The sequence below is a fragment of the Lepidochelys olivacea genome, assembly GCF_965140295.1.
Source record: "Lepidochelys olivacea isolate rLepOli2 genome assembly, chromosome: 11".
Lineage (NCBI taxonomy): Eukaryota > Metazoa > Chordata > Testudines > Cheloniidae > Lepidochelys > Lepidochelys olivacea.
The window spans coordinates 21834787-21850721 of record NC_140421.1 but is presented as its reverse complement, the minus strand read 5'-3'; the positions used below and the strand labels follow the sequence as shown (position 1 = coordinate 21850721).

The following is a 15935-nucleotide window of genomic DNA, read 5'->3' as shown; positions in this document are numbered from 1 at the left end:
GCTACTTCAGCGAATGCTTCTCAGTCTATTGCTCATACAGAGTGCTTGCATACCTACTCCAATGTGAAATGTGGTTTAATAGCTACATTATCACACTTCGAATTTATATACTTTTCTATTTGGGGCATCATCTTTAAAAATTGACCTTTTTTATGATTGTATCCTGGGAAGAGATGGATTGTAGCTCAGATTCGCTTTTCTGTCTAAACTCTCAACATGCTGATGCATATAATTATCTTGCTTTTAAAGGATTTCAAGCATGCTATTTTTCATTCGTTGTAGTCAGAAGCCATGCATGTGAAGTAGACCCATATGGAATGCCAGGGGGTTGTTCGCACATCTGTCTGCTCAGCAGCAACTACAAAACACGGACTTGTCGCTGCAGGATTGGCTTCGTCTTGGGAAGTGATGGCAGGTCATGCAAAAGTATGTTAAAATCAAACACTTTCCTAGCAGCTAATATTTCAGGGTAGAATTCTGAGTGTTAATTAACATCATCATCAACAATAGAAATAACATAAGTTGTTAGGTAAAATTTGTTTGCAGTATGCACCTGCCATTTTGCTCACATTCTCCTTTTATTCCCTTAAAGCTATCTGACTAAATTCATTCTATAGAAGTGGGTAAATTGAACCTGGGGCACTATTGACTAAAATTAAAAACAACAACAAAAACAAATCCTTCCAAATTTTCATTTAGTAACTTTTACTCTGTTTATTTGGTGTCATAATACATCAGTACTGCAACAGAATTAAATATTTTCACATTAATTTTTACCCACAGCGGGTCAAATCCTTCTCACCATTCTGATTCATAAGCAGTAACACTGTGTGAATAAGGCAAACAGGGTTTTGTCCATCATAGTTTGGAAGAACAAGTTGATTTGTGTAACATAAGAAATGCAAACATTTTTTGAAGATTAAGTATTTCTTCTCTGAAAATTCCTGATTTGGGCTGGGACCAATAGCAGATGGAGTATTCTGAGAGAAACACAACCTGTGGATTATCTGACCCAGCCAAAATATGAGTCCTAAAAGTTTTATATGAGAGCTTGTTTTTTTGAGATTTTTAGTCTGATCTCTTGGCCAAAGACATTTGATTTAGTTCAGATAATAGTGTGATGCGGACCACACAAGTAGATAGATGCTTGTATTTTGACACTTACAGGTAAACTGATTCTCAAAAGCTTTTGGGGTTTGGGCATCATCAATAAAAAATCTGATGAAATTTTCAAATAGTTTATTCTTTCTTCCCACCTTACAACTGAATTTTATGTACATCCGCTAAAACCAAACGGATTTGATTTAAAAACCCAACATAGAGCTCTAGAGGCATTGATTAAAAGTTTTGCCATATTTTTTTCTTATGTTTGCAGCAAAACTTTGAGTCATTTGTGTGGATTCTTAGCACTGTCGAAATAAAATAAGATCTTTTGATTTATTTGCTTCTGCCTGTCTTCAGATGAAAGATTTTGAGTGGTCTGTTTTGAATTTGCTGAAGTTTTCTGTATTGTCAGATTTAATGAATGCCACAGTCACTGTCTACAACAGCCTCGACAGAGCCTAATGAATTGTAAAATTAAATGCCTACAATATTATACATGCTGTTTAACTTTGTAGCCAGTGTGATCTTATGATCTGTCATGTTTTTGCAAAGTCGATTGTTACAGACAAAAGAATGATTAATTAGATATAACCTAATCTCAGAGGTATTTGTATTTTAATTAAGGTAATGTAATTAGCTATCATTTTGAGTTTAGATACATTCAGAATATGTAAGGGTTTAATTTTTGGTATTGAATAAAAAACCTCTAATTGTGCTGGTTAATTAACACGTGACATCATGCAGCATAAAGAAGATTAGGCGGCATTGGTTGTTTGCATTTTGCAATCTTTTTTCTCCAGGACCAAAGAATGAGTTGTTCCTGTTTTATGGGAAGGGACGCCCGGGAATCATACGAGGAATGGACCTGAATTCCAAAGTCGCTGATGAATACATGATCCCCATAGAAAACCTGGTCAACCCTCGTGCTCTGGACTTCCATGCTGAGACCAATTACATCTACTTCGCTGACACTACAAGCTTCCTGATTGGGCGACAGAAAATTGATGGCACAGAGCGTGAGACAATCTTGAAAGATGGTAAGTGATGGGAGATGATAGCAACAGCAAAAGAATGTCACTAATGAGAGGGTGAACTGATCCATATAGAATGCAAATCGATGAAGAGCCTCACCCAAACCTCTAACTGAACCTGAAGCCAAACTAAACCTTTTTAAAGATTGGAGAAGTTTAGATAATTTCTTTTTCCCTTCCTTTCCTGTTTTACAGCTCTGCATTTGCATTTTTGTTTCTTGAGGGAAAACTCACAGATGCTGAGCACCTGCAGCTCTCATTGTCTTCCATGTTTTCTCAGCACCTGTGAAAATCAGACTTGAGATGTTGTAGATCATAATAGATCCTCCCGATACCAGATAGTTTGCAGTTAATTATAAATAAAGTAATGCCAGTGGAAAAAAGTCAATAAATTGGGCTAGATCAAGCCCAAAGTGTCCAAAACTGGTGGATGCCCGTGAGTGGAAAAAGGTTTGCTAAGAAGAACACCACAATTTCCCTTTTGGCAGAGGCCTGAACAAAGACTGCAAAATGGGACTGTTGGCTGGTGAGGTGATATGGCCAGAATTCCAGTGGGATGATTCAGCAGCCTTCACTGGTAGGGCTTCATTCAAATCCTGGCTGTAATAAAAAGCACTCTGGACTTGATTCTCCACTGTATTTGAGCTGCACAGACTGAACAGAAAAGCAAGAAGGCTGCTGGTAGCCAGTTGCGGCTCCCTAACAGGGTCACATGGCTCTAGCACATTAGGGCTATGCAAGGGTAAACCTAATTTATGCTACTGGAATCTTATGCTAATAATGGGTCATGTGTAGCTCTGCTCTGTATGCATCCTCTCCTTCTCCATGCCCTGCCCTTGAACACCCCCAACATACCTCCATTTTCCCCTTACAATGGGGAATGTAATTTTCCCCTTACAAATGTGCCTGAAGTGACAAAGCCACCCACACCAGCTTTATATAAAGTATCCCTGCACGGGGAATTCACCAGTGGGTTTCTCCAACAGCTTTAAGGCATCTTTGGTCTGCTTAAGAGGCATGACAAAGGACATTTTCTATGTAAAAAGTGTTTTAAAGGTCTCACTTTATAGGGCTGATATAAGCAAAATATGCTGGTTTGATATATCAGTAATTAATTAAAGCTTTTTATGGTGTCTGTGTGTATATGATCTTAGGTTTTATATTGTGCTTTTGGGGATACAAATAAACGTTGTTTTCATATGTTTAATTCTGATGGTGGTTGGTAGATTTGTTTGTTACAAAACCCTGTTTGTTTGTTTGTTTGTTTTTGGCGAGTGTTTGGGTAGATCAATGTTGTAAGTTGCACAAGGTGAATGAGGTAATATTTTTTTATTGGACTAACTTCTGTTGGTGAAAGAGACAAGCTTTTGAGCCACACAGAGCTCTTCTTCTTCTGTTGCCATTCTTGTTATGATGGAAATATTTTTCCAAAGAGGAACATTTTGCAGTGTTTCCTAAAGATAGTTTGATGGGATTTGCCTAATATACTCCGTAAGTTTATTCTGTAGCTGGATCCCTTCCACTGAGAATGATGTGTCCCAAGTTCTCATGTGCTACACCATGGAATTTGTCTTTTGTTTTATGCATGCTTCCCAGCTTGGGTAGACATACGCATGCTAGCTCCGCTCAGACTAGCACAGTAAAAAGCCTAGTGTATGTAGCTGGAGTTAATATAAGTGGCAGCTGTGACTAGCTTCCTGAGTACAAACCCCCACAGACACCCGGGTACATATACAGACTGCTACCACCTGGGCTACAATGCTATTTTTAGTATGCTAACTTGAGCAAAGCTAGCACGTCTTCCTATCTGAGCTATAAAGCGTGCTCCAGGCTGAAGTGTAGACATACGCTAACTTAGTCAGAGCTCCAGATAGTTTCATAATACTAAGCATATTTGAAGAGCACTTGTCATGGTATTTTTATCATTTAAAAAATTAATATGTATGCTGCTGTAGTTGCCATTTCTCTGATCACAAGTCCACATTACTTGTGCATGACACTTCTTGCAAGAGTAGGTGTGTTAGCCCTAGCAATATTCCAATTCAAGTCATTTCAGTCTGCCCACACAGGAACCTGATCCTACTAGCTGCTGAGTGAGAATTGAGTGCTAAGTACATTGCAGTGTGGTATCTTGACTCCCCTTGTGGTTTCAGTTGTGAATCCTCATTTTTAGCTTCTTGTACTAAACAGTTGTGTAGTGTAGGTAACTAGTTGACAGCACCCAGCAAGTTTCCTCCTAAAAGAGACAGTAGAGGTGATACCCTCATCAGCACCAGAAATGGTAGCTATAATTAGGGTTCCAAATGTGCATTATAAACCCGGTTTCAGGTTTTCAAAATGAGAGCTGGTTGAGCACTGGAACAAAGATCAGAAACATTCAAGGAATTTAAGGATTGTTCAGTTAGAGCTCCCATGAACAGGGAGCACCCACATAATGCTTGCATGCTGGGGAGTACAAGGACAAAAGGTCGCAGGAGAGTGGGGAAAAGGCTCATTCCACCCTGGCCATTCCTTATGCATGTGGGCAAGGCTGGGCGAAGTCCGAACTTCTGTATGTAGTTTGAACAGCCAACATAGTTTGTAAAGTACTTTGGGATGTATCTGTGTAAAGGGACATGTAAAAATAAAAATGATTGTCTTCGTTTCCTATATGTAGGGCCAGTTCTTCAGCTAGAACGTTGTCAGTAAGCCAGTCAGTAATTCAGCACAGTTCCATTGAAGTCAATAGAAGTACACTACTGTACTTGGATGTGATGTCCCCCTCCTTGGTGATATTGTTAATCACCAACATCCCGTAGAATGTCCAGAATGCTAAACACTGATAAAATTGCTTCAGGATAACTTTTACTTATGAAGTAAGTAAGTGATCAAAATTGCATTCCTTATTCCTTTATTTAACTTTAAATCAGAGTACAACTGATTACACACAGTAGTGAGTTGACTCCAATACTTCATGCTTTTTTCATTGAAGTTGTGAAACTATTAGAGATCTAGGGTGAAATCCTGGCCCCAGTGAAGTCAAAGGAAATTTTGCTATTGATTTCATTGGGGCCAGGATTTCATCTTGGTCATAATCTGACTTGAAGCTAAAGGAAAGAATAAGGAATATATTTTAATGTTCTTGGGTCTTTCTTTTAAATATGAATTTTAAATGATAATTTAGCAGAAAGAAATTAAAACAGTGAATGTATTAGATCTTATAGTAGCATTTCCCCTCCCCCCTCCCCCCATTTTTAATCTTTTTGGGTATGCTGAATATTGTTAATTTGTGCTTGGAAATTCCAAAACATACATTTGCAATTTTGTACATACTTTGAGGGACTGCAGCACAAGCCACAATAGCATGGATGTCACAGGATTTATTACATTCTGTGAAATAGTTAGAATTGGATACTTATTGAGTTTGATTTAGCAGACTAAAGTAATTTCAGCAAGTGTGGCGAGCAAGTAATTCTTTGCCCATTGTTGACAATTTAGACCATTTTTGAACTCTTGTATCCTAGTTTGTCATCTCATGCTTATTTTAGATTTTTAGTTCTTATTAATATAGCACACAGTTTACTCTGGCATAGGTGGGCCTATGGAAGGTCTTTGCAGCATTTTCCTAAAGAGGGTAGAGTAGGAGTACACTAGGTTACTTTGTCGACGAAGCTTAGTGTGGAAAGTGATGGAAGTGCACTGGACCAAGGCAGGAGAGGGGCTACTGAAACTGGAATTACACAGATCCAGTGGCCCCAAAACACTGTCCAAGTAGTGTGAGGAGACTGACATAATTACTCTTGCTTGTAGGCTCTTTCGCCATTTGAGAAAGTGGCCTGCCATCTTGCATTCAGAGTTTGACAGAACATTACATTGAATACATATCAAACACGATTAAAGATCAAAATACACCAGTTCTCTAGTTTATTAGTGGTAGAAGCAGAGCTTGTTCAACGTATTTCGGAAAACTTGCGTATTTTAAAACCTTCCGCCCCATCCATCTAATACATACCATCCCTATAAATGTGACCTATTTCTAGCAGTCTCCATAGCAACCTGTTTGCATCCAGTTTTCTGTGATTTAAACATGTATTTTTTCATTTTTGGAATTTACTGAATTTAGCTGAAAAATTCTTGGGTTTTGAAAAACTTGAAGTTTGGGGTCTACTGATTTTTTTTAACATGAATTTTGCAAGTGTCAGAACTCCCAAAACCTGGCTGTCCCTTGCACAGTTCCCACCAGATGGCACAGTGCACCTGTTCAGAGGAAGGTAACTGTGAGTTTGTAGCTGCTGCAGCTGTGCAGTTGAGGAGAGAGAGAGCACCCATCTGCCGCCTCTGATGGCTAGAGCCCCATTTTGACCCCAGTCCTTCAGCGTGGCTTCATAGTAAAGTTTCCTCTTCATAGTAAAGTTTTCCTCTTCATAGTAAAATTTTAAAAAATAAAGCTAAAAGTAAAATATTAACCACAGCGTTAAACTGCATTTACTTTCAATACTCTTACTTTTCCGTCTTTGTTGTTGTTTTTCCTGCCCACAAAGCTGTGTTAATTTTCTCCACTGATTTTCACCCATTTTTAATTTTTGTAATAAATACAGATGAATTCCCAGGAAATTTTAAGCATAATAAAACACCCAAGTGGAGGTCCTTAACTATTTGCTATTCTGGGGTGGATCACTTTCTCGTTTTGACCACAGAAACCATCGAGACAAAAGTTCTGTTGCAACTGATACATTTCTGCAAAAAGTTTCAGTTTCAACTAATTTGCTTTTTGTGATCAAAAAAACATTTAGTTGACTCCCATTGAAGTTCAGGTCATTGCAGGTGGTGGTCTGTATCTCGCAGGACTGTATAAAGAAAGTAAAACGAACAGGAGAGACAGGACAGACCCAAGAGCAGCATCTTGAAAGACGAGAAGGGTTATACTTTTATTTATTTATTTTAATATAAACCATGACAGTAGTTTAGAGAATACAGATTTAAAAGATCATACTGCTTTTTAATTACAGGGGAGGGTTGCCATTAAAACAATGCAAAACCCATGAATTTCTGAATCCTGACTTACTCTAAATCGATTGTATTGTCTTTTACATAAGCTTCAGTGATACTGGCAGTAGCCTTCCTTATGTTGATTGATCTTTTGACATTAAAATAACTGTGCTCTCATACCTTCATTAATCCATGCTCCTTGCTCACAGCTGCTGTGCCTGGACAATGATGTGGAGGACATTTATAGGTTTAACAGTTTAAAAAAATCATCAATCTGATGTCTTGCTGTGATTTTCTTTAGTCACCAGTTCCAGCTCCAGTTCCAGTCTTTTGTTTTCTATTATGAAAAGTGAAAGTATGATTGCTGAAAAATCTGTTCTCAGTAGGGCAACTTAGGGATGGCATGAACATTTGGTACGACTTAATTTCCGTGCTTTATATAAATCTATGTCATACTCTTAATAAGTTTTAACATATTTTAAAATTGAATTTGCTACATTTTTATTTAAAGGAAATCATTACAAAAATGAGAAGACAAAAACAAACAGGAAAAGAAAATATTTAGATTGCAAGGATTTTGAAACCTTGATAATTCTATTAACATGATAATGAATCCAGAGATATTACAAACTCATAGAGAAAGGTTGTTAAACAATTTATCATATTACAAGTTCATTGAGATAGTAATGACTCCTTTTACAGATGCTATTATTGCATTTGAAGTGTGTGGCAGCCCAGCGGAATTGATATTTCATCTACGGGGTAAAACTGTAGCACTTTACCTTAGGCCGTTGTTGATGTCATTCAGTGTATCATGTACTGGATTTCTGCAAACAGAAAGGTTTTCTACCCTGCTCCGGAGTTAGGATATGCACATATTTTTGTGACACAGAAAGAGACCTAAGGTCTGTGTCTGGTCCTGGAATTTACCACTCTTTTGGGGAATGAGAAATGTAATGTGGTTTACCACAGCAATGATCAACAGAAGTGGGTTTTGTGTGAGAAAGTGTGCTATGTAAAGAGCGAGTCCTGAAAAAAAAAGCTGAAGGACTATGTGACCATTGTTGCCTGGAGGGGCCACACTGAGAATGCTCAATCAGCAAACTGCAAAGAATGGGACAGACAATCCCTGAAATTGGTGGTTATTCTAATAATTAGATTCACCAAGCCAGCAACAAAATAGCTTCTACAACACCTTACTGGTTACCCAAAAACCAAAACCACAGTTCCCTCAAAGCTCCAGCCTTGGGCTCCCACCCAGACAGCTAAGTCAAATATGATTAGGATGACTGAAAATCTTGTTAATCATATATAAAGTTCTACCAATCCCAAGAGATGGGATACATTACGCACCAGGACAATGACTATTTCAGATCTTACCCAAATACATGCTTACAGCCAATTCTTATTAACTAAACTAAGATTTATTAAAAAAGAAAGAGTATTGTGGTTAAAAGATTGTTATACATATAGATATGAGTAAGGTTCTTAGGTCAAAAGAAAAGGAGTACTTGTGGCACCTTAGAGACTAACAAATTTATTTGAGCATAAGCTTTCGTGAGCTACAGCTCACTTCATCGGATGCATTCAGTGGAAAATACAGTGGGGCGATTACTGCACATTTTTATCTGCCGGGTTAGTCCCAGACATCTATCTAATAATAAATTTATTTTTACATTATTATATTATTACATCTATGTAATAATAAAGTTATTCCCATCAGGGAACTGATGTGCAGGATCCCCTGGGAGAATAACATGATAGGGAAAGGAGTCCAGGAGAGCTGGCTGTATTTTAAAGAATCCTTATTGAGGTTGCAGGAACAAACCATCCCGATGTGTAGAAAGAATAGTAAATATGGCAGGTGACCAGCTTGGTTTAACAGTGAAATCCTTGCTGATGTTAAACACAAAAAAGAAGCTTATAAGAAGTGGAAGACTGGACAAATGACCAGGGAGGAGTATAAAAATATTGCTCAGGCATGCAGGAGTGAAATCAGGAAGGCCAAATCACACTTGGAGTTTCAGCTAGCAAGGGATGTTAAGAGTAACAAGAAGGGTTTCTTCAGGTATGTTAGCAACAAGAAGAAAGCCAAGGAAAGCGTGGGCACCTTACTGAATGAGGGAAGCAACCTAGTGACAGAGGATGTGGAAACAGTATGTACTCATTGCTTTTTTTTGCCTCCGTCTTCACGAACAAGGTCATCCCCCAGACTGCTGCACTGAACAGCACAGCATGGGGAGGAGGTGACCAGCCCTCTGTGGAGAAAGAAGTGGTTTTGGACTACTGGATGAGCACAAGACCGTGGGACCAGATGCACTGCATCCAAGGGTACTAAAGATGTTGGCAGATGTGATTGCAGAGCCATTCACCCTTATCTTTGAAAATTCATGCCGATCGGGGGAGGTCCCGGAAGACTGGAAAAAGGCTAATGTAGTGCCCATCTTTAAAAAAGGGAAGAAGGAACTACAGACCAGTCAGCCTCACCTCAGTCCCTGGAAAAATCATGGAGCAGGTCCTCCAGGAATCAATTCTGAAGCACTTAGAGGAGAGGAAAGTGATCAGAACAGTCAGCATGGATTCACCAAGGGCAAGTCATGCCTGACGAACCTAATTGTCTTCTGTAATGAGATAACTGGCTCTGTGGATGAGGGGAAAGCAGTGGATGTGTTTTTCCTTGACTTTAGCAAAGCTTTTGATACAGTATCCCACAGTATTCTTGCCAGCAAGTTCAAGTATGAGCTAGATGAATGGACTATAAGGTGGATAGAAAGCTGGCTAGATTGTCGGGCTCAATGGGTAGTGATCAATGGCTCCATGTCTAGTTGGCAGCCTGTATCAAGTGGAGTGCCCCCAGGGTCAGTCTTGGGGCCGGTTTTGTTCAATATCTTCATTAATGATCTGGAGGATGGCGTGGACTGCACCCTCAGCAAGTTTGCAGATGACACTAAACTGGCAGGAGAGGTAGATACGCTGGAGGGTAGGGGTAGGATACAGAGGGACCTAGACAAATTAGAGGATTGGGCCAAAAGAAATCTGAGGTTCAACAAGGACAAGTGTAGAGTCCTGCACTTAGGACCAAAGAATCCCATGCATTGCTACAGACTAGGGGCCCAATGGTTAGGCAGCAGTTCTGCAGAAAAGGACCTAGGGGTTACAGTGGACGAGAAGCTGGTTATGAGTCAACAGTGTGCCCTTGTTGCCAAGAAGGCCAATGGCATTTTGGGATGTATAAGTAGGGGCATTGCAAGCAGATCGAGGGACGTGATCGTTCCCCTCTGTTCAGCACTGGTGAGGCCTCATCTGGAGTAGTGTGTCCAGTTTTGGGCCCCACACTACAAGAAGGATGTGGAAAAATTGGAAAGAGTCCAGCGGAGGGCAACAAAAATGATTAGGGGACTGGAGCACATGACTTATGAGGAGAGGCTGAGGGAACTGGGATTGTTTAGTCTGCAGAAGAGAAGAATGAGGGGGATTTGATAGCTGCTTTCAACTATGTGAACGGGGCTTCCAAGGAGGATGGATCTAGACTGTTCTCAGTGGTAGCAGATGACAGAACAAGGAGTAATGGTCTCAAGTTGCAGTGGGAGAGGTTTAGGTTGGATGTTAGGAAAAGCTTTTTCACTAGGAGGGTGATGAAACACTGGAATGCATTACCTAGGGAGGTGGTGGAATCTCTTTCTTAGATATTTTTAAGGTCAGGCTTGACAAAGCCTTGGCTTAGATGATTTAGTTGAGGATTGGTCCTTCTTTGAGCAGGGGGCTGGACTAGATGTCCTCCCGAGGTCCCTTCCAGCCCTGATATTCTATGATTCTATGAAAGTTGCGACCTGATTAAACCCATATCTAATGTCTCTTGTCATTCTTTTGGCATAGTCAGACAACAGCCACAGTCCTACTCCATTTCTGACTCCAGATGAGCAAAAACAGTTTGAATGCTCCCCTTCCTAGCCAGCTGCAACTGAATGAGCTCTTCCCTTTTTCCATCCCTTCCTATAGGCCTGATGCCCACTAAAAGTCTAGAAGCAGGGCTGGTTGTGCATGCTGCAATTTAACGCTTTCCAGCCCATGTTGGATTTGTGTACCCTATCACAATTGATATTTGTCAACACATTAAATATATTCAATGTTTGTTTACCTTTGTTTATTAAATTTGTACCCTGAGATAGTGTGAAGAACTCATTTTAGAAACTTCAAAATAAAAATATTGCACTGTATGTAGATACCAAAATTACATGTTTATCACAGCATACAGTGAAAAATGATAATGGTACTATGGATATGGCCATAATGTATCAGAATTTATATCTGTTGAAGTAAATGAATTGAAGTAAAAGGCCCATCGTTTCCCTTATGAAAAAGTTAATAAAGAAAATTGATTAAATAATGAAATTGGCCTGTTAGGGCCTTCTTCTGCATTCCTCTTGCATCCAAAACCTGTACTGAAACAATATTTAAGGCCATTGATGTACTTAGCATAAGAGGTGGAAGTGGGTTGCAAAGGTGGCTTTAAGCCATCTTACGTTCTCTGGACCCTGGGGCCATCTGATTGCTGAGTGGTCCATGACATACATTAGAACAGCATCAAGGCTGCTCTAATTTAAATTGGTTATAAGTGCCCAGACCATATTTCTTAAACAGGAGTCAGGAGAGTGTGGCATAGGAGCTGCTATGGATTGATGCTGCTCTACATAGGAAAAATCTTCAAAGGGTTGGTTGTGCCATATTACAGCTGCTCTGCACCAGTGGAATAGTGCAAAATAGATGAAACAAGGCCGAGGATATGGCCTTTTCTCCTTCTGGAAGAACAGGTTGAAACATATTCAAAATTTGCACAGCTCTTTATATTCAAGGTAGATAAATTGAAATTCCATGCAGTTTAGTATGTGGATTTTCCAAGCAAAATTTAAAAAATGGAAGCTTTGCATGGATCTCCGTGCAGAGGCAAGCCTCCCTGCCTAATAATGTGTAATTTGCTCACATTGTGTGGAAGAAATTAAACTGTACATTTCTCCAAAAATTTTTTTTATAAAAATTACAGTTTGTGGTGACAGCACTGCCTGACCGTTATAGTGTATGGCAACAGCACGTCCTAGTGGTTGCAGTCTGTGGCAGCAGCCCTGCCTCGCAGTTATGAAGTAGGGAAAACCTGGGCCTTCCAACTCCACCATGATACAATGCAAGGGGCCCCTTTGAGCACTTTAATGCAGGAATTATGTGTGGTCTGGCTAATGCTCTCCAAGGGCCTCTTCCTACTGCTTTTCCCCTCCCATGTCAAGGCTGGCACTTTTCCATGGGTTTCAGCAGGTTAGGGTGTCTCAACTCTGTGCAGCAGATCTGCTCCTGGGAATGCCTTCCTGGCATAATACCTCTGCAGAAGCGAGTGCAGGGCTGCCTCTTGCCACCAGCCCCCTGCTGTGCTGGAGAGACTCTCTTTTAAGTCCCTCCTTCAACTGAAGCATGCCCAGGAGGCCTGTCAGGGCTTCCTGATCCCAGAGTTGTCCCACACTCTTAACTCTCCATTGTGGGTTTATTCATGCCATCATAATATCTTTAAAACACATGATATATTTTGCAGAAATATGTTGCTGTACAAAATTTCCTATGCCACACTGTTGTACAACATTCTGCATGCCTACTGGCTGCTATCCACAATACTTCTGTTCCCACAGAGAGGCTGCTGAAATACAGTGGTATTGGCAGTATATAGTTTGTGAATTGTTTTGGGATGTTATGTTGTTATGGTATGCTGCAGCCTGGCAGAATCATCACAGAAATGGGCACAGAACTACTGAGTGTCTCTTCACAAAAACTGGGTATCATAATGGAAAATAAAAGTATGATATGTTTCTCGCTCAAGATGATGGATAAGTAAGATTTTTATAACTGGGTCATGCTAAATTAGAAAAAATGTTTTACTAGAATATCTGTTAATATATGATGTATTCAACTGACAATTAAAAATAATGAATTCAACTTTATTGAAGTAATATTAATACAATATCACTCAATGCTGAATTTAGTTAAATGCATGTAATTAAATGGTGATTTAACCTGGTGTTAAATAGGTAAAAACACATCAAGATTTGGGATTTTTAATTTACAAGGTAAAAATGAAGGTGTGTAGTTCCTTAGACTCCAGGGTTCTTCGTTATTTTGATGTTGTGCTTTCAGAAGCTTCAGAAGCGAAGAGGCCACAAGAGGAAGCGACAGTCCAGATACTTTCCGATTATGGAACTTATAAATTCCATTGAAAGCCAGTAGAAACTGAAAGTCCTGGACATTGTACATAATGCACTCTTAGGGACAACTGTTTTCAACAGTGAGAGGAGACATACTAGTGCACTGATACTCAGATCTCAGTGGTTCAGGAGCCAAATTAGTGACCAATATTGCTCCAAAGAGTGACAGTAATGTGAATTCATTATTTCATTTACTATTTTATATATATTATTCTTAAAGAAAAATGACTAAACAACTATTCTACAATTGGCTAGCATCCTGATTGTTTAATAACAGGTTGGTTAATAATTCAATCACTGTGTTTTAATATTATGCGCTGCAAAGAGCCACAGGAAGCGCATCAAAGAGCCACTTCCCGCTCCATAGCTTCAGTCTCAGTATGAATGTATTAGTTCATTTTCCAAGACATATATATGGGTCACGTTTCAGAGTAGCAGCCGTGTTAGTCTGTATTCGCAAAAAGAAAAGGAGTACTTGTGGCACCTTAGAGACTAACCAATTTATTTGAGCATAAGCTTTCGTGAGCTACAGCTCACTTCATCGGATGCATACTGTGGAAACTGCAGAAGACATTATATACACAGAGACCATGAAACAATACCTCCTCCCACCCCACTCTCCTGCTGGTAATAGCTTATCTAAAGTGATCACTCTCCTTACAATGTGTATGATAATCAAGTTGGGCCATTTCCAGCACAAATCCAGGTTTTCTCACCCTGCGGCCCCCCCCCCACACAAACTCACTCTCCTGCTGGTAATAGCTTATCCAAAGTGACCACTCTCCTTACAATGTATATGAAAATCAAGGTGGGCCATTTCCAGCACAAATCCAGGTTTTCTCACCCCCCACCCCCCCCCCAAAACACACACACACAAACTCACTCTCCTGCCACAGCAATGGTTCCCTCAACCCACCCAGCAATATTGTTAACCTATCCAACTATACTCTCAGCCCAGCAGAAGAAGCTGTCCTATCTCGGGGCCTCTCCTTCTGCCCCTCCACCCCCACGAACATGATACAGTTCTGTGGTGACCTAGAATTCTATTTTCGACGTCTCCGACTCAAGGAATATTTCCAAAATACCTCTGAACAACATACTAATCCACAGAGGCCTCCCTACCAAATTACAAAAAGAAGGATTCTAGGTGGACTCCTCCTGAAGGTTGAAACAGCAGACTGGACTTCTACATAGAGTGCTTCCACCGAAGTGCACAGGCTGAAATTGTGGAAAAGCAGCATCACTTGCCCCATAACCTCAGCCGTGCAGAACACAATGCCATCCACAGCCTCAGAAACAACTCTGACATCATAATCAAAAAGGCTGACAAAGGAGGTGCTGTTGTCATCATGAATAGATCGGAATATGAACAAGAGGCTGCTCGGCAGCTCTCCAACACCACTTTCTACAAGCCATTACCCTATGATCCCACTGAGAGTTACCAAAAGCAACTACAGCATTTGCTCAAGAAACTTCCTGAAAAAGCACAAGATCAAATCCGCACGGACACACCCCTGGAACCCCGACCTGGGATATTCTATCTACTACCCAAGATCCATAAACCTGGAAATGCTGGGCGCCCCATCATCTCAGGCATTGGCACCCTGACAGCAGGATTGTCTGGCTATGTAGACTCCCTCCTCAGGCCCTATGCTACCAGCACTCCCAGCTACCTTCGAGACACCACTGACTTCCTGAGGGAACTACAATCCATTAGTGATCTTCCTGATAACACCGTCCTGGCCACTATGGATGTAGAAGCCCTCTACACCAACATTCCACACAAAGATGGACTACAAGCCGTCAAGAACACTATCCCCGATAATGTCACGGCTAACCTGGTGGCTGAACTTTGTGACTTTGTCCCTACCCATAACTATTTTACATTTGGGGACAATGTATACCTTCAGATCAGCGGCACTGCTATGGGTACCCGCATAGCCCCACAGTATGCCAACATTTTTATGGCTGAATTAGAACAACGCTTCCTCAGCTCTCGTCCCCTAACGCCCCTACTCTACTTGCGCTATATTGATGACATCTTCATCATCTGGACCCATGGAAAAGAAGCCCTTGAGGAATTCCACCATGATTTCAACAATTTCCATCCCACCATCAACCTCAGCCTGGTCCAGTCCACACAAGAGATCCACTTCCTGGACACTACAGTGCTAATAAACAATGGTCACATAAACACCACCCTATACCGGAAACCTATTCCTCCCTACATGCCTCCAGCTTTCACCCTGACCACACCACACGATCCATCATCTACAGCCATGCTCTGCGATACAACCGCATTTGCTCCAACCCCTCAGACAGAGACAAACACCTACAAGATCTCTATCAAGCATTCTTACAACTACAATACCCACCTGCGGAAGTGAAGAAACAGATTGATAGAGCCAGAAGAGTTCCCAGAAGTCACCTACTACAGGACAGGCCTAACAAAGAAAATAACAGAACGCCACTAGCCGTCACCTTCAGCGCCCAACTAAAACCCCTCCAACGCATTATTAAGGATCTACAACCTATCCTGAAGGATGACCCAACACTCTCACAAATCTTGGGAGACAGGCCAGTCCTTGCC

General features: G+C 40.6%; 1 protein-coding gene across 1 annotated transcript in view; it reads left to right on the top strand.

Annotated features, from left to right (window-relative positions):
- The window catches only part of LRP1B (LDL receptor related protein 1B), a gene marked incomplete at its 5' end in the record, with an annotated part of 885246 nt that overhangs the window by 288076 nt on the left and 581235 nt on the right, over nucleotides 1–15935 (top strand). Inside the window, 2 exons of the mRNA XM_084642729.1 lie at nucleotides 283–426; nucleotides 1905–2141. Of these exons, the coding sequence (XP_084498855.1) occupies nucleotides 283–426; nucleotides 1905–2141 (381 nt within the window). The remainder of the gene's footprint in view (nucleotides 1–282; nucleotides 427–1904; nucleotides 2142–15935) is intronic.